General features: G+C 37.3%; 3 protein-coding genes across 10 annotated transcripts; 2 read left to right on the plus strand and 1 right to left on the minus strand.

Moving 5' to 3' along the window:
- The first annotated feature begins 1,307 nt into the window (after window positions 1–1,307).
- LOC139197913 (uncharacterized) lies at window positions 1,308–1,874 on the plus strand. The gene is made up of 2 exons (XM_070825972.1): window positions 1,308–1,691; window positions 1,848–1,874. The coding sequence occupies exons 1-2, from the start codon at window positions 1,308–1,310 to the stop codon at window positions 1,872–1,874; spliced, it is 411 nt and encodes a 136-aa protein (XP_070682073.1).
- Window positions 1,875–2,733: 859 nt separating this feature from the next.
- Window positions 2,734–6,054, minus strand: LOC103439221 (probable E3 ubiquitin-protein ligase RHB1A). Of its 7 annotated transcripts, XR_011582273.1 has the most exons (7): window positions 5,395–5,567; window positions 4,723–4,799; window positions 4,435–4,560; window positions 3,856–4,219; window positions 3,648–3,757; window positions 3,424–3,524; window positions 2,734–3,289 (listed from the first exon to the last, which is right to left on the minus strand). XR_011582273.1 is itself a non-coding variant. In XM_029097349.2 (5 exons), the coding sequence occupies exons 2-5, from the start codon at window positions 4,501–4,503 to the stop codon at window positions 3,263–3,265; spliced, it is 570 nt and encodes a 189-aa protein (XP_028953182.1). In that variant the 5' UTR covers window positions 4,504–4,560; window positions 5,785–6,054; the 3' UTR covers window positions 2,734–3,262. The 7 variants fall into 7 exon arrangements, 3 of the variants coding, with proteins under 3 accessions (XP_028953182.1, XP_070679955.1, XP_070679959.1); XR_003770689.2 differs by lacking the exons at window positions 4,723–4,799; window positions 5,395–5,567 and adding an exon at window positions 5,785–5,979; XR_003770735.2 differs by lacking the exons at window positions 4,723–4,799; window positions 5,395–5,567 and adding an exon at window positions 5,785–5,941 and having other exon boundaries at window positions 4,435–4,595.
- Window positions 6,055–14,905: 8,851 nt separating this feature from the next.
- On the plus strand, window positions 14,906–18,343 carry LOC114822615 (pentatricopeptide repeat-containing protein At2g46050, mitochondrial). Of its 2 annotated transcripts, none has more exons than XM_029097400.2 (2): window positions 14,906–17,108; window positions 17,859–18,343. In XM_029097400.2, exon 1 carries the CDS (start codon window positions 14,998–15,000, stop codon window positions 16,981–16,983), a length of 1,986 nt encoding a protein of 661 aa, XP_028953233.2. In that variant the 5' UTR covers window positions 14,906–14,997; the 3' UTR covers window positions 16,984–17,108; window positions 17,859–18,343. The 2 variants fall into 2 exon arrangements, with proteins under 2 accessions (XP_028953233.2, XP_070679960.1); XM_070823859.1 differs by having other exon boundaries at window positions 17,956–18,343.
- Window positions 18,344–19,366: the final 1,023 nt, after the last annotated feature.

Raw genomic sequence — 19,366 nt, forward strand, 5'->3', positions numbered from 1 at the left:
GCATGTCCAAAAAAGTAGTGTTTGCTGAGGTCCGGGATAAGATTGAGGCTAGACTAGCGGGATGGTCTGAGCAGTTCCTGTCCCATGCCGGCAAAGAGGTCCTCGTTAAGGCGGTGGCCATGGCACTGCCCAACTACGCCATGAGTTGTTTTAAGCTCCCCATCGGGGTTTGCAGGGATGTGGGGAGGGCTATACGGAATTATTGGTGGAGAGGAAATGACCAAAAAAAGGGAGTTCACTGGATCTCATAGGATCAATTAATGAGGCACAAAAAGTTGGGCGGACTTGGCTTTAAAGACATACAATGTTTCAATCTTGCTTTCCTAGCTAAGATCGGTTGAAGAATTATCCAGAACCCGTCGTCTCTCTTAGCCTCTGTGCTAAGAGAAAAATACTTCCCGGAGAAAACCTTTAGGGAGGCAGGAAAGGGTAAAAACACATCGTGGGGATGGAAAGGTATCTTCGAAGCTCGAAGGGTGCTTCAACATGGAATCAGGTGGCGGGTGGGAGATGGCACTAAGATTAACATCCGGGACGACCCGTGGTTCCCGAAACCCACCACCTTTTTGGTAAAGCCGAGAGACTGCCTGCAAGAAACTATGGTTAGTGATTTGATTGAGCCCAACTCCAGGTCATGGAAGAGTGAAGTCATCCTGCAAGGCTTCAGTTCGGAGGATACAAAACACATACTTAGCATCCCCTTAAGTAAATTTGGCTGCTGTGATAGACTTGTGTGGCACCACACCGTCGACGGAAGCTACTCGGTTAAAACCGGTTACGGGGTTGCTGTTAGTTTACTGGAGAACGGAGCTTTGGGAAAAAAAGGGCGAGGAGTCCCTAGCATGCACCATAACACCAATCAGGTTTGGAAAGGTATTTGGAACCTTCAAGTTCCCAACAAAATCAAGTTCTTCATATGGAGATGCTGTAATAATGCCCTTGCTGTTCGTCACAATCTAAAAAGACGATATATGCGGATCGACAATGTCTGCGGGGTATGCAACTTGGTTGACGAATCTGAAAATCACCTATTTTTTAGATGTGACCTCAGCCACCGCCTCTGGTTTTGTTCCCCACTACATCTCAACTCCATTGAATTGATCGGTGCTGATTTTTTAGATAGCTGGAATATCTTCTGCACTAGTATTAAAGATAGAGAGGACGCAGAGGCTATCATGCAAGAATTTGCGTTTGGGCTTTGGCGGATATGGAAAAACAGAAATGATGTGGTGTTCAAAGGGTCACACTGCTAACCAAATGAAATCCTAACTGTTTGGAGGAAGAACATCGGTGAGTACAGGGAAGCTATGAATCATGGTTCTCTGGATGAGGGTGCAGTATGGCCCCTAAAATCTCCTCCGATGATGCCTGTTCTCTGGGAAAAGCCGCAGTTTGGAACTTTCAAGCTCAATACCGACGCGTCCTGGTGCAGTGCGTCCTTCAGAGCCGGAGCGGGATGGGTTATCAGAGATTTCACTGGCATTCTCCATGCGGCGGGAGGCTCGGGCACCAACACTTTCCACTGCGCGGCTGCTGCAGAGGCACATGCTATCCGTACAGGTTTGCAATACTGTACTGAATACGGATTTGAGAATGTCTTTGTGGAAGCAGATGCAAAAACTGTCATTCTGATGATCAATAAGGGGACTGCCCCTAACTGTAGCTTTGAATGCATTCTTGGCGATATTGAGGTACTAGCCCGAAGACTAACGTCTGTGACGTTTGGCTTTGTGCTTAGGGAGCGAAATCGTGCCGCTCACTCTGTGGCTAAGTTTGTCTTTAAGGAAGGCAAGGACTTTGTCTAGGACCATGTTGGCCCTGAATTTTTGTTTAATGTTCTTGCGCAGGATGTAAACATTTCCATTCGTATTTAATATATCTCTATCTTTGGATAAAAAATAAAAAAAAACACGAAATATGGTGTTTTTATTTCTGGTGTTTGGAAACAACGAGAATGACAATTCTTTATCTGAACATCAACACAATATCATGTCTCGAAAGCATTAATACAAAAGTTTAATAATTGATATGGTTTATTGTAAATGTAAAATTCTCGCATTCAAGCACTTGCAGTTTTGTGCTCGATTTTTTTTTTTTTAAATTTTCAATATTGCTTGTATAAAAAAGAAAAAGCTTGTTATATATTGGGGACAAGTACGTTTTACTAGTAGACAAGTCCTTGTTTTCACAATAACCAAGTGATAGAAGGTTTCCAAATGTTTCCCTTTGTGATAACAAAAGGCTCACTTTGTGCCTCTCTTGCATGCCACCAGCTCATCTTTAATCTGCATTGTATATACGCAGGTACGCTTTTTCTCAATTCTTGGAAGTTCAAGCAGACAGTTCAACAAAAATTAAGCTGAAAGCAAGGGTTTCGAAATTCTAATTCGAGTTCGAACTCATACGGTACGGTGTACCGTTTGACTTGGAGGCCAAAAGTACAATGTCGCCTTATGTTATAGCAAGACTGCATGAGGAGAAAGATTAGTATATCATCAATGCCCAGTGAGACACCTCCTAATTTGTTTTCCACTTTTTGTTTTCAGTTTGCATTTTGTGTCCCTTTCAACATCCACTTCCACATCTCTCCCACCATTTTACCTCTCCCCTTCTTCCTATTTTCTCCTCTTTATCTCAAACGAAAAAACAAAAACGAAATGATTATCAACGAGGCCCTTAATTTCCCAAATGTATATAAGATCAACTTTGTGTGGTATACTTTTCAGGACTAGATTTCTTCATCATTGCATGCTTTTATACATGAAACAATTTTTCTAAATCAGATCCACCCACAAAGTAAAAGAGATGTGATTTACACAAATTACAAATTTAAGGACTGCAGTGTATGATCAAATCCTGCAGCAGACAGCAACAAATGGGCAACAGAAGGATTCCTACAACAAACTAAGAGATATGTACATAGCGGAACTGTTGTTACCTTGGTTCCACAGGAAGACCTTGTTCTTAACCTCTTGGTTGCTCCACTTTAAACCTAGAGGCCTGTCTGAGAATTTGAATCAAGCCATAAACATAGGGAAAGAGACGTTGCCGCCATCAACTGACCCGCTAATACAGCTAACTAAAGAGATTCGGTGCAATCTTCAATTTGAGCATGACCGAAATTATAAATGAATCTGCAGGCCACACATCCCTGGAAAGTTTCGAAAGAAAGAGCTACTGTCGGTCTAGAGTCTACTGAGTTGGCAATCTCTGACTTCGAGCAGCAAATAAACTTTGATTTTACAAAAGAACGAGCTACAAACTACAAGGTTTGGTCAACTGCCAGTTCCTGAAATATCAGAGGAGAAACTTTAAATTGCAAGCATAAGGGCTTTAAATACCACATATGACAAACTCAGACAGATTTGATGACTCAATAATTAGCACCTAGGGTTCATCCAGTCAACAATTAACTAGGCTCACCCTTACGATTGTAACCGTTCCGTAATCATCATTCCACCAAAAATCAGGTGCATCAGTAATTTCTACTCTTCTTTTACCTTCTTCATTGGTGAAATGACTTCCTGTACAAGCATTGTTGACAGATGAATACCAAAGGCACTATCTAGAAAAACGAACTCCTTTCCATGACAATCTGATGAAAAATATATAATAACTGCACGTATCACTTATTTTAAAAGGCAAACCTGATCACATATAGGACAGGCATCACTTCTTTCCATCCACTCAAGGATACACGAGAGGTGATAGTGGTGTTTGCATTTTGTGATAAACCTTGGATTCTCGGTTTCGTACTCTGCGAGTGGAGAAACATGATTAATAATTAGCTACCCGCAGTTAAAAATAGCAAAGTGATGCAAAAAGGGATTTTCTCTTCTATTGATGGTAAAGTACCTTCGAGACAGATAGGACAAACATCCTCGTCTTCTTTTTCTAAACCATGAGGTTCATTTGATTTGGAAAGTCCTAACTTCTTCGGTGAGATATCCAAAGAACCTTCTTGAACTTTGCAGTCTGATTCCCCAAGATCTCCACAAGTAGCGGAAGTATCAAAACTACTGCAACTAATTGTTTCCCTGGCAGAATCAGAATCTGTTGATCCAAAGACCATATTATATGGCAAAGGTGGAGGAGGGGGTCTGTAAGTGTCAGGTATTGATGATTCCAAATCCCAACAAACCAGAAGTCCTGCACTGATTGCGGAGGCTGTGACATCATGAGATCTTAACGACTCTTGCTCTTCCAAAACCGGAGGACACTGAAGAAAAGAGTTTTAAGAAAAGAAAGAAAAATAACTAAGAATGAAATCTTAATGCATATATAGTAAACCAATACAATAGCAAAAACAAGCAACTCTCCTAATAACATGTGATAAAATTATTTCCACCATAAGCCCGAAACAGTTAGGTACTCAATGAAAAGCAAACTATAATAACAAAAGAGACGTTAGAGTGAGAAGGGAAATACACAGACATAGATATATACAGGTGCTCCATGCAGTTGCACACGAGCTTTTCTGGAAGAACAGCAACAACCTCCCATTCTCTGCAGTTATTCTTGTTATGCACCCAACACAAGTGTAGACAGGGGCATTGCTTTCTGTTATTTAGCATCATAGGCGACTAAGTCAATTTCTATAGATTCAAAATAATTAAAATGTTACTATGAGTTAAGAAGATTACATACTACAACATTAAAAGGATATTAAGTTACTAAAACATAAAAGAAGCCACAACAAAGTGCTTGAAATATTTAATTAACCTTCGCAAAGAGGCAGGAATAAGAAATAAGAGTTTACAGGTGGTAAATGTGGTCTCAAACAGGCAGAAACATGTAAACTGCAAAATTATCGACCAGCCAACAAAATAGTCGGTAAATTATGAAGAGACGATGTGATTAGCTTTTCAGACTGTGCAAAACTGATAGTTTCATGATCCCAAAATTTTTAAATGGGACTTTATGTTGTTAATTGCAATCAAATAAGAACTGCAACTATAAAAGAAAAGGGGTTATCACAAACACCCATCTGTTAAATTCTCAGCCATTCCACATTCACCGAAGTATGACATTTAACTTGAAGTGCTTAATGCTCATGCTTATGGGGGACTAAGGTGACATGTTTTTCTGTATGCAAACTATAATTACTAGAGAAATCTATAACACAGGACAGACAAATATTGGTGTCAGTTTTCTGGAACTAAAAGCTCCCGCCCACAATGCCATCACTCCAGAAAGCTAATCCTATGAATTAAAGCGACTAAAACCACGATACATATGAAATTTTTCTAAGCATGCAGTACTAGAAATTAGTGATGGTGTTGCACTTTGAATTCGAGTGCTTAAAGCATCTTCCGTTTTTGTATGTTACATATGCAATCACTAGCATTTGAACCTAATTTTAAAGTATTTTTAGCATGAGAACAAAAGTACAACCTGTAGAATCCCCAATATGCTTCCTCTGCTAAAAGGAACAAAAGAAGCACAAAGCCTGTGAGACCCTCTTCAATTCCAAATACTCATTCAACTCTCACAATGCTTTTCTACTCAGCAATTAAGACAAACAAAAACCCCAATTGAAAAAAAGTGAAAAATCACTCGAAACAAAACAGTGAAACCCCAAAAAAAAAACAGAAAATAGCAAACAAGAAACCCAATTGAATAAAAGGCTGCAAACCCACAAATCCAGTCAAAACCCAGATGCAAATTTCACAAAATTAAGAAACCCAAACAAGAAAATTAGTTCTTGCACACAAAAACAAGCACACCCAGATAAATAATTAATCAAAATTTGCGAGCTTTAAACGAAAAAAGCAAAGCTTTTACCTGTGGAAACTGGAAAGATAGCGTTTTGTGGAAAGAAGTATCCAGTCGGTGAAAGAAGGAAATTAAAGAATCGCTTTTGGCTTTTGTGGGAAGTTGCTTTCTGCGTTTGCACAGTATGCGCTCCACTCTCATATGAGTCATATCCCTCTCTCTCGCCTCGCGTCCGCTGATGCTGATGCTCTGGCTGTGTAGTGCACGTCTCTATTAACCACTTGTTACTCTAAATTATAATTATTTAATTTAATTGATTGGTTAAGTTTGTGATTAACCACTTAGTTCATACGTGGTTCTTGCATTTATGGTTATGGAGTTGAAGGATGACGTGGTATGGTTGGATAATGAATTTCTTATCGTTCAGATCGGTTACGCTGATTGGATTGGAAATTGTCATCCCTAGTGGAAAGTGGGGTTTTCCATTGGGTTAAATCGGTTTTTGAGGAAAATAACAAAGTTTAGAAAGTGCAACTCTAAAGGACTTACATAAACGAGTTATACGCACAACGACATTTTGTTCTAATAACACAATGTTATTTATGTATAACTGGAATGTCATATAGTGATAAACTCGTTTCATGCAAATTGCTCTCCGAAACCTCAATACATTACACTTTGTTTACATTACTTTTCATGTGAGTGAAATTTTTTTTTCTAAGCTTATAGTACATTATGTTCGTATCTACGGTTAATTTGGTATGTTTTCTTAAATAGCCGTCAAATATTCGAACTTGAAGTATTTAACAAACCATAAAAATGATAAAATTATTTTTGTTGAACAACATGACAATTTTAGACATGAGTGAGTAGATTTTAATAATTACTTAACACAAACTTGTATAAGTCTCGTTGAAATAGACATGTCGGTGAAGATGCGGACTACCTGCATCTGGACAGAAAGACCTATGAAGCTTCATTGTTCCCTGGGATTGTCTTTAGGCCTTTTCTAAGCAGCTTAGGTGGAAGGCGAAGAAGGCCCCTTCCAGGGGAGCCCGAGCCATCAATGAGATACTACTTTTGAAGAACTAGAATTCTAACCTTGTGTCAAGACTTATAGATTAAGGGACAGTCTCAAGTAGAAAAGTTTAATCATTACTTAACACAAACTTGTATAAATCACTAAACACTACAATCTAGTAGTATTTATTTTTATCTGTAAGAATGAGAAGTTTTAAGTTCAAATCTTATGAATAATGAGTTTGATACCAACTTATTTCTTTATCCGTTAATGCAAATATATCGTTATATAAATAAAGGAAAAATTAGTTTCCGGTCCCTAGTTTCTAATGTTTATTGACTAAGACCTTATCAGTTTTTAGATTTTGATCAAAGTCTCTAGCATTAATATATTAATGAATTACATGTAAGTTACATAATTTTTTTAAAAAAAAATTAGTAATTGATTTAGAGTTTTAATACTCACATCCTTATTAAACTTCTAAATAATTTTCCATTCAAACATTTCTCAAACATAAAAAATAAAATTAGAATAAGTTTGTACCCATTAAATTTTTATAAAAAAAAAATCAATTTTTTAATCTTATATGTATTCATTCTTAAATATACCAATTTGTTAAAACTATACCCTTTTTTAATTTAAAATGTACCCATTATTTATATAAAATTTCATTCAATCTTTTCTCTAATCCATTTTTTAAACTTATATGGGTTTATTCTATTTTATTGATTTGAGAATATATTTATGTCAAGTTTAATAGAAGAAATTTAATAATGTTATTATGTCTAATATCTTTTTTTTGTGCTTTTGAAAAACGTACCCATGCTTTAGTAATTGTTTAGTTAGCTTTGATGAATGTACCCATACGCACACACATAAAATATATTAGAGAGTATATGTCATAGCCCGTCCGGACTTACTTCTATCGATGATGTAAAATGACGGTTTTATCCTTAGATGTTGAAATTGTAGTGTGTGTGTGACATACTTTGGGACTTAGATGTTATGTTCTTTGGGTGGTTGGTGACCACATGGAACACACACACACACACACACACAACTCTCCCTCTCTCTTCTCTTCCGTGCTCTCTCCCTCGGACTCACACACTCTCTCTCTCCTTCCCTCACGTACGGACGAACACCAAACTCACATTTCATGCACGGATCGACGTTAAGAAGGTAAGATTTGAACTCCTTGCATGTCCCTGAATTCATATATGCTATTTTTAGGACCTGAAAACCCCAAAAACCCCGAGAACTCTAACCTCCGATTTGGTGCACTGTTCATGCACACGTAAATGTGAAGGTTTCAGGTGATTTGAAGCTTGTAGGAAGCTTTAAAACATCCCTACGAAGCTCGGAGAAGAAAAACCAAGCGATTTGGACGTCGGGATCGTCAGTTTCAAGCTTGGCCGGTTTTTCTCTAAATTCTCCGGTGAGATCTCGTGGGATTTAGGTCCTAAAACTGGTATGGGTTTGTTCTACTTGTCCTAAGGTTCATTTTGACATTTAATTCGTGAAATTTGGTTGAAAATTGAGTGAGATATCAAGGTTTTAAGTTTTACCCAGTTTCCGACGTCGGCGACAGTTGATGGAGTTCTGAGGTTAAGGATGACGGAATATTCCAACCGCGTTAGTTAATTTTAACAGTTTCCGTTACTATTTAACGAAATATTCCTAATTGCGTCACTGTTGCCGTTGGTGTGATAGGCATGTGCCCGCGCTTGGGTGGCGCGTCTGGCTGTGCCTTGGCCGGTGCGTGGCGGTGCGTGGGTGGTCGGAAAATTTTTCTAAAACTATAGGGATGTTCATGGAGTTGTGTAGATCACATTGGTATATTCAAACACCGCATTTAAGCATTGTATGAGAAGTTATTAGCTAGTTTTGTCTATGTGCTTTAAATAACGTTTATTCAGTTAATTCGCATATAAGTGAGACTTATCCTGAGAACAAGCACAGTCAAGGGCGACTCGGGGGCTACGAACCTTCGACATACCAGTGAGTGGGCTTTTGGTTTTCAATATATATTTATATGCTTGATATTTCCCATAAAATGTGTTTAAATGAAAGTATGCCTTGAATGCCATGCATATAAAGTTATATTTCGTATATAAATTAGTATATGATGCATATATATATATATATATGATTGTGGTGCTGTGGACGCTCAGGTAAGTACCAGGTGAGTTATGTTTTGTTATGAGAATTAATGATTAATGGCATGTGATTGAATAATGTTGAGCTCATAAAACTGCACATAGGATGATTGTGATTTAGCCAAAGATATATGGCACATGCCTGTTATTGATGTCACCTCCTGCACCATATGCTCACATTGGATCCAATTTAGGTGTACAGTTCTGTCGTACAGACCATCATAGGTGGTTCCGACTCGTAGGTGACTAGCGATTTATCGCCCAACTATTATGAGAGGGTAGTATTGAGCATAATTATATTACACCCAGCATTGTCATATAGACATTTTTATTAGTTTCGACTTTTGTGCAGTATAGTGCCGTATAGGTTATTGTAGTGACTCCGGCTAGATGGACTATTGTGTTATGATTTCAGCCGTACAGACTTCCTCAGGGGTTCCAGCTAATATGTTATATTTCCATGAAAATATTCTCACCTGAATTACTTACTATGTTATATCTTGGCATGACATACTTATTGTTATGAATATGTGAAGCATGATTTGAATTGATATATTTAAATATATATTTACGCATATGCTATATTCTATTTCTGGGAAAAGTATACATGTTTTACGGTGAGAGGTTAGAACTGTTGATAAATGAAATGGTTTTGTAAAACATTTGTTTTTGCCCACTCACATTTTCTGTTTTGCACCCCTTTAAGTTTTAGGTAAGCTTGCTGTTGGTGGCCTTGAGGACTTCGGCGGTTCTGACATAATAAAATAATTGTAGGACATCTTAAGGTACTGTATAATTAGTACTCGTCCTACTAGACTGCACCTAGGCTTTCTATGCTCTGATTAGGAGTATTTACTTTTGTATCTTACTCCTAGCACTTACTGTTTATTAGTGCACATTAGTAGCTTTCGGTTTTTATTTATTCGTATAACCCTTATCTTTATCGCTTCCGCACTGTGCACATGGTTACGTCACCCTCATGTGACGGCCAACATGCCTTGATCTCGGTCAGGGTGTGTTAGTATAAGTCATTTTTAATTTTTTAATCCCATAAATTATGGGTTTTATTTAAAATCTCATTAATATAAATATCTACAAATTTCATTTTTAATTTAAAAATATAATAACCTACATAGAAATACATTATTACATTAATGTTGAGAACTTCGATAAAAAACTAAAAACCACAAAGATTTTAGTCAAAGAACATTGGTAGTTAAGGACCACATCCAAAGTGTTCCTAAATAAAACAAGAACATGTATAAACAATCCAATAACATGGAGGCAAAACAAGAGATGAGTTATTGTTTGAAACGCAAGCAATTGAAATTTGACATGACAAATCTTTCGTGTACTAAAGCATGGAAAATGACTTTTTTCCTATCTTTTCATGTGTATAAATACAATGAATTATTTTCTTTCATTGTTTTGTCGATGTTTTTTTATTTTTTTCGGATGTCTAAATGTGCACATCGAGATGACAATACATAAGTTAAACATATTTGGGCGTGTCATTGCCTCTACATGTTTATTTATAGCATCTCCTTACCAAGCCTAAACGTACCATTTATACATAATCTCTACCAAAACAAAGTCTTGACTTTACCTTCAAAGTAGCTGAACCATAAATCTATCACCCAATCCTAATCCGAATCCTAATCCTAATCCTAATAATAACAACTAACAATTGTATTCATTCAGGTTAGTAAAATTACAGGAAGAGAGAAAATATAAATAGTTTTGGTCACTAAAACTTGTTGGTAATGATATTCAAATGGTTTTTATTCGCTGTAGAAGTTACTCATATCTTTAACAACTGTTTCTATGTAACTATTTCGCCATTAAAGGTTAATTTTATTTGGATGAAAAACGTGGATGAGAGAGGAAGGTAGGAGGAAACGGATATGGTTTACATGGTTGGGAGGGAGAGAACGAAAAAAAGTAAAATAATTATTTTGTATGTAATTTCCTAAGTTACCCAAAACTTTTGTTTTGGTTATTTTTCTTTAGTTTTGTTGATACAGTTATAATGACATTTTAACCCTTGTTTAATTAACAAAGAGGGTTCTAATATTTTTTGTTATTACATAATTTGCTTACAGTAATATTATTATTTTTAGAGGTATTCATCAATTCCCCTCCTGAACTTGTGACCATTGGCCAATTTCCCCCCTCAATTTTAATTTTGGCCAATTTCCCCCCCCCCAGCTCTCATAATTAGTCAATTTTCCCCCTCAACTTTAATTTGGCCAATTTCCCTCCTCAACTCTCATAATTAGTCAATTTGCACCCTACTGTTAATTTTTTTTTAATTTTCCATCTATTCTTTTTTTCTTTTTTTTTCAATCTTTCTAATAACTTCCAACAAAGTACTAAAATTAACATAAACTCACCTGCATAATATAGGGTAAAATGTACAAAAACATAATACAATTAGTATGTGATATGGGTTGATTATAAGAAGTTATGAATCGGGTTTAAAGCATGTAGAAGAAGAAATAATAATCCTAAACTCATGAATCAGACCTATTTCAATAAAATGAGTTATTCTTAATAAGGAGTCGAAAATTATGAATTGACTAGCCATTTTTGCACTAAAGTTCGATTCTTCGCAATTTACTTGAACTTAACTTTCACTTTTATAAAGAAAATTGTATTCACATACAAAAATGTACACATCAATCGTTTTCGTTATCAATTTTATATAGTAAAAAATCAAATAAAATTACTCCATACTGATTTATTATGATAAATTGTAAAATTCTAAATTTTAATCTACTTGTAATAGGATAAAGACATAGGAAAATGATTAACATACATCTTATTTAGTTTCTTACACACACTTGTTTAATTATGATCATATTAAAAAAATTAACAGTATGGTGCAAATTGACTAATTATGAGAGTTGAGGGGGGAAATTGGCCAAATTAAAGTTGAGGGGGGAAATTGACTAATTATGAGAGTTGAGGGGGGAAATTGGCCAAATTAAAGTTGAGGGGGGAAATTGACTAATTATGAGAGTTGAGGGGGGAAATTGGCCAAAATTAAAGTTGAGGGGGGAAATTGGCCAATAGTCACAAGTTCAAGGGGGAAATTAATGAATATATCTTATTTTTAATCTATTATTAGAGTGAATCTTTAAGACTGTCACATGGTCAGATTTGTTAAGTTGTCCAACATGAATTTTTCAAATCGTCCCGAGTAGAACTGGACTAACAAAAAATAAGAGAAATTTGTGTATGTGAGAAAGAGGAATTTTATAGAAAAGAGAAGATCTTGAGTGCAGCACCTATTGGTGGTGTAAGGTCTAAAATATCGATATTATCTTGATATTTCCATCGAAATTTCCGTGTTTATGGACTACCGATATTTCCGATATCATCGATATTTTAGATATCATCGATATTTTAGACCTTGATAGGAACTCTATGTGGTACTAAGTCACTCATGTATCTTACCATGCAATGTATAAAATGTAAAATATTGTACTAATTCATTATATATAAATGATTATGGTGTTGTTGGCCCTAAAAACTACCAAGCCTACGTGGTGCGCAGGCCGAGTAATCTATAAGCTAACTACGTCATTCGGTGAATGCGGGGCGTGCCAACTCGTCGGCCGAGCTCGGCCGAGGAGTAAATTTGTTGATGTTGCGTTGGGTGCGCTGCTGACTTCTTGATCTTACGATTGTGGCTGAGGAAGGAACACGTCTCGGCCTTCGGGTTCTAGAGCCTGAAGACAAGGCTGCTAACTTAGCGAAGTTCAATATCCAATTCGACTTCCAATGTGCCGAATGTAGTAACTCGTAACACCTCATTTCGCCGAGAAGGCTGATGAGATGACCTCGACCAATAAGGATTCGAAAATCCTTCTCGACCGAGACTTGGATAGGTAACCAACCATCCTCGCTGCAGTGCTGTTGATGCCAACGGAAGATGCTGCGAGATCGGCTGATTCTACGGCGACAGAGCTATCTATGCCGACTTAAGATATCACCGGTTGCTTTCACAGTGCTGTTGATGCCAACGGAAGATGTGTCAGCGAAAAGAGAAAATAAAAATCTCAATGTTGTTGAGAGAATTTGTGCATGGCAGTTGTGTGTTGAACTGGAGGAGCTTTGAACGTTGCACAATCACTCTTATTTATAGAGACATGCATGCTTGACGTGGCTTGATCTCCAAAGAATTGTATTTGACCTTTGGCATGACTTGTGCAGATTAATCTCCCACTAGTCCTTATCTTAAATTAGGTCAATACCAATTTGATGGGATCAGAACCATCATAATTGTATGCGGTTATCCAACCAAATCAAACCGTGCTTTATTCAAAATCTCCACATCTTTGGCTGTAGGATTTGATGGAATCAAACCATCAATTTGCATCAAAATCTCCACATCATCTTGGCCGTAGGATTTGATGGAATCAAACCATCAATGCATGCGTGTTTATCCCCTGAAGACTATGCTAATTATTAGCGTATAATTCTTATGCCAACAACTATGTCAATCTAGGATACGTGTGGCTCCATTATTTTTGGAGGTTATCAAGGATTTCTTCTTGGTATTATCCCGCGCATAGAAGAAGACCATACACCTCGACAATTCTAGTCACACCCATCACGCTACTCCAATCTGATAACAAGAATTCCAAGCCTATTCGAACTATATTGCTTGTTTGGAGATAATTATTTTCATAAGAAAATGTCGAGATAAACCATTATTAAAAAAATAAATATTATGATAAAAAACCATAACATTATCCTTTAATAACAAAATTATCCTCACTTCTCCATCCAATGGTCGGGAACCATGCTCACTTAACGGCCTCGATCGCTTGGGCCGATGGTGTAAAATTGGGTCCAAACAGGTGTGTTTAAATTTCTTTCATTAATTACTACATATTTTCTACACTTACAATGTTTGCTAGCTCGCTATATAATTAACTTAAATCAGTTAAATCCACTATGCAATGCATTTCCTTCCAATTTGTTTGTGATAAACTAATAGATAATTGACTAAATAAACATCCTGCAAAGTTTCAATAAAAATTTCCAAGTTTTTCTGACAATTTTCGTGGTTTTTATTCAATTTTTATCGATATCGATAATATCGCTATATTTCCATCTAAATTTTCGTGTTTTTGGACTACTGATATTTCTGATATCATCGATATTTTAGACATGGAGTGGTGTGAGGGGCTGAAACACAAAATGGGATGGATAAACATGAACGATCTAAAAAATATGAGCTTTAAGGATCAAATGATCCAGACAATTAAAATTTGATCTAACGACTAAAAACAGGGAGCGGAGCCCCTCTAAAAATTATAATAATTGTCGCCGTTGAATCAAATTTCAACGGTCTGGATCATTTGATCCTTAAGCTCATATTTTTTAGATTCGAAGAGAATCTGAGTTCGATAAACATGAGAAAAACAACGACAATGAGGTAGGAGTTTTTGTTTTTTTTATTTATGTGTGTCTAGCAAGGTTTTAAAAATCGCTAGGCGCTAGTCGGGCGGCGGGCTGGGGCCTAGCGCCTAGGCGGCTAGGCGGGAGCCTAGACGGACTAGGCGGATTTAAGTAAATCTATCATATTTCAGGTAAATAAGTGTCTGCTTCTACTTGAAATATATATAATTTCATCATAAACTACAAAATAGAATGCATATATATCATGAAGTATTGGAACATAATGAAAACATGTGAAATAAGGATATAATGTATGTTCATTCAAGTATGCAACAAGTCTCATACAATTTATTGGAAAAAAACAAAATGCAAAATGAAAGTTATATATTTTCTGTCTAAGTGAGTTGCAACCTAGGCGGGTGCCTAGGCGGGCTAGGCGGGTGCCTAAGTGGTCTAGGCGGGCTAGGCGGGTGCCTAAGTGGTCTAGGCGGTGGGCTGGGGCCTAGACATTAATCAGGGCGGTGGGCTAGGGCCTAGCGCCTAGGTGGCGCTAGGTGGGGATTTTTAGAACAGTGGTGTCTAGAATCCGCACGAACACTACTGTCGGAACCTAGAATTTCTCCATCGAAAGGCCTCAACTTTGCCGCTGCTATTTGGATCAAAAAGGCGTCAAAAGAAGCCAACTATTATGCTATGCTCTCCAGATGCCGCTCATCTTCAATCCCCACCGTCCACTTCAAACGACCGTTACGTTTCCCGCCAACCCCTCCTCCTGCTTCGTTTCAAACCAATACAGACGCCCCAAATCATGCTCACCCATTTCATCAAACCAACTCGTCTTTCCCTCCGAGTCCACGCAGTGCCTTCACGCCGGTACTCGAATCCGCCCATTCCTTCTGCTCAAACGCCCTCAAAGTTTCAGCCAAAATGGGTTTTCTTCCCGAGGGAAAACAATTCCATGGACATGTGGTAAAGTTGGGTTTGCATAACCTGCAGTCGCTGCAAATTCATGTCCTGAATCTATACGTCAAGTGCAAGGAATTCAATGATGCACAGAAGCTGTTTGGTGAAATGCCTGTGAGAAATGTGGTTGCTTGGAATACCTTGATTTATGGGCTTGTCAACTGTGGGAGTGAGTATAAACCGAATTTGTATTTGGGGTTTTATTATTTTAGAAGGATGTTGTTAGAAGCAGTTAGTCCGGATGATATAACAATTAATGGTTTGTTTCGTGCTTGCATTGAGTTAAATGGTGTTGAGATTGGTAGGCAATTGCATTGTTTTTTGGTGAAATTAGGATTTGATTCAAACTGCTTTGTGGGCAGTGCTCTTGTTGATTTTTATGCAAAATATGGTCTAGTTGAAGATGCAAGGCATGCTTTCGATTTCTTATTGTGCAGGGATTTGGTTTTGTGGAACGTGATGGTGAATTGCTATGCTTCAAGTTCTTTGGCTGTAGGGGCTTTTAGGGTATTCAATTTGATGAGACTGGAAGGTGTTCAGGGGGATCAGTTTACATTTAGCAGTCTGCTCAGTTCATGCCGTAGATTTGGATCTTGTGAGCCGGGAAGGCAGGTTCATGGCATTATCATTAGACAGGCTTTTGATTCAGATGTTCTAGTTTCCAGCGCACTTGTTGACATGTATGCAAAGAATGATAGCATAGGTGATGCTTGGAAGGTTTTTGATGCAATGCCCATCAAGAATGTCATTTCTTGGACCACTATAATTGTGGGATATGGACTACATGGAAAAGAGAAGGAGGCTATTAAACTACTCCGGGAAATGTTGCAGGAACACTTTTATCCTGATGAATTAACTCTGGCAAGCATTGTTAGCTCATGTGGTAATGTGTCATCTACTACTGAACTTATGAAAATTCATGCTTACATGGTTAAATTTGGGTTTGATTTCTTTTCATCAATTGCTAATGCTCTGATAAGTGCATACTCCAAATGTGGTAGTATGTCTAGTGCGTCTAAGTGTTTCAACTTGGTTGTTGAGCCCGATCAAGTTACTTGGACGTCAGTTATATGCGCATATGCATTCCATGGTCTTTCCAAAGAAGCTACAGAGGTTTTTGAGAAAATGCTAACTTACGGTACAAGGCCAGACCACATTGCTTTTCTTGCGGTTCTTTCTGCATGTAGCCATGGAGGGTTGGTAAAGAAAGGGCTTCACTACTTTAGATTAATGACCAATGACTATCAGATTATTCCAGATTCAGAACACTATACCTGTCTAATTGACCTTCTAGGGCGAGCTGGTCTTGTAGAAGAGGCTTTCACGGCTTTGACATCGATTCCCACCGAAGCTGATCCAAGCACCTTGGGAGCATTCATAGGGGCATGTAAAGTCCATGGAAACGTAGGATTAGCAAAATGGGCTGCAGAAAAGCTTTTTGCATTGGAGCCAAACAAGCCTGTAAATTATACTCTCATGTCTAACATCTATTCTTCTGAAGGTCATTGGGATGATGTAGCAAGAGTACGCCAAATGATGAAGAACAGTTGTGATCATAAAGCTCCAGGTTGTAGCTGGGTGGAGACTGGGGGTGACATTCATACATTTGTTTCTGGTGATGAATCCCACCCGCAAGCACCAGAGGTGTATTCCATGCTAGGGATGCTGCTCAGGTTTATGAAGGAGAAAAGTTATACGTCTGATGCGATGGTTTGACAATGTTCTGGATGAATCTGCCCTTGACTGCCCTATTCGGTCTGGAGCTCAGCTTTCAAAATTGAGCACTTAAATGATTGGTAGCTCCACTCTGATGGTGATCAGCTCTCATGGTTTCTTGTGAGGTAAGGATCTCCCGAGTATTTTACATTTATTAAATAAATCTTCATGTCTCATTAAAATCTCACCTGCTATTAGTTCTTAGATACGTTAGTTATGTATCTATATATTATGCGTCTTTTTCGAGAATATTACTACCAAAAACTGTGTCTCTCATAACGATTCTGGCATTTCTTCCCTATCTAGTCTTTTAATTAGTAATTCAATCCTGTCAGTCTTAAACACCCAAGTTCTTATTGTTGATTTCAATCCCAAGTTTCCTAGTGCGTTTCTGTGCCAGAGACCAATTATTGTCTTCTTCTCAGTGCTTCACCTCTTTAGTTTTGAAATCTGGTAAGAATTGCTTCCTTGTGCATTTGTGTGCGAGATAACAAAAGAAAATGAAGACCCATGAAATCTTATCTTTCTTTTCCATTTAGTGTCCTTGCAGTACTCGGCTTAGTCAAGTTGGTTAGACTAATGTGCTCCCCCTCTTGCACCCAAGTTTGAATGATCCTCCTCGTAGTTTATATAAATATATATTAGCGTAAAACATCACTTGTATCTATACACTTTGCCTAAGAATCAACTTGCAAATTCAGCCATGTAAAACCGATGCGATCAAACTAATGTGAGCTTGCTGCTGTTGTTTTTCATCACCAAAATTGTTTCCTGTAACGAGGCACTAAAATAATATCTATGTATCCTCGAGTATTTACTATAATACGAAAGAACATATAACAGAAAGTGAATTTGTTGATCGATGCACGTTTCAGGTCAGCACTATTCAGTTCACAACTAGCTGTTGTTGACTGCTGTTGAGAGGATAAAAGCTCGAAGTTGCAATGTGAATTCTTTATTCTCTGGCAACAGTCACATCAACAACTGGGGGCAGACAGGATTAATCTGAGAGGAAAAAGCTTAAACTGGAAGAAAGGCCTGTTATATGAAAGGCAGCATAAAAGCAGAAGACAAGGGACATTCAACTCACAACACAAAAAGACTTCAAAGCTATGCAGCCTACCTTTCCTAAATTCCTTTTGTAATTCGACACCTTTGCAATTGTATTTACGGTTGAAGCTCTGGTACATTGTTTGTAATATTGATTCTTGTATTAAAACTTTATTTCAAAGCACTTCAGTTGCTAGCAAGAGCTTGCCTGACTAGCAATAGAACTTGCCTGAATAGGTTTAAACTTTGCCTGATTGCTTGTATTTCTCATTTCCTATCAAGTTATTACTTCTTGTTGAATATTTGGTAAGTGTTTAACTTCATTTCCTTCCTATCTTTGCAATTTCATATAGTTTGTCATACATTATGCGGTTATATTTATATGAGAATTGCAAACTGAGTTGAACCAAAATCCAATCAGTTTATGGTTATCACTTGGCATACTCAAAAAAATATTTGAGGTCCTTTACATAACAAGGCATAGAAAAGACTTAACATGTATTTTAATCCCCTTGTGGCAGTCTCTTGATAGAAGCTCAGTCTACTTGTGGCGCCAGTCTACAATATAACAATAACATCATTTAAATCCTTTTGGTCTTAGCTAAGAGTGGCACACCTAACAGTAACAAATAAAGGCTCGTTCGGATGTGTTTTTAAAATGATTGAAAGCGCTTTTAGAGAAAATGTTATTGGGTTCCAAAAGCACTTGAAGTGCTTTCTACAAGAAGCATCAGTTATGTACTTTTTCTAGGAAACACTTTATCTTTAAGTGTTTTTTTTTAGGATTTACTAGTATTTTTACTAAGGATTGCTTTCAAAAATATTTTTATTAAAATGCTTTCAATCATTTGAAAATCGCATCCAAACAAGCTATAACTCATTTGAAAGAGCTCGATGCCTACTCAAGGCTTTCAAATGCATTTCTAACAAAGAGTACCAACCCCATCAAGGAAATTGTGACACCAACATAATTTTGGCACGTCCAATGAATCTCTTTGAGTTACATGCCAAGACACTATAAGAAAGGCAGGAAACCAAGTAGAAGGTTTAAAGTTACTCTACCATATCTACTAAGCCAATTGAATTGGCTTGAAAAGCAAAGATTAAAATTACAAGGACGAAATTCAAAATCCAAACTACAAGGACTATGAATGTAATTTAGCTAAGTTCAATATAATTCTGAAACACATGAGATCGGCACAATAAAAAATTATAGACAAACGATAGAGTTAGTGAGTTAAAATGTTACTTGTAAAAACGATAACGTTAATTGTATGCATAAGCATGATTGGTTTCAGCCACTAGAATAAATGATCATTTGCGGAATAAATAT

Source organism: Malus domestica, chromosome 01 (assembly GCF_042453785.1).
Source record: "Malus domestica chromosome 01, GDT2T_hap1".
Taxonomy (NCBI): Eukaryota; Viridiplantae; Streptophyta; class Magnoliopsida; order Rosales; family Rosaceae; genus Malus; species Malus domestica.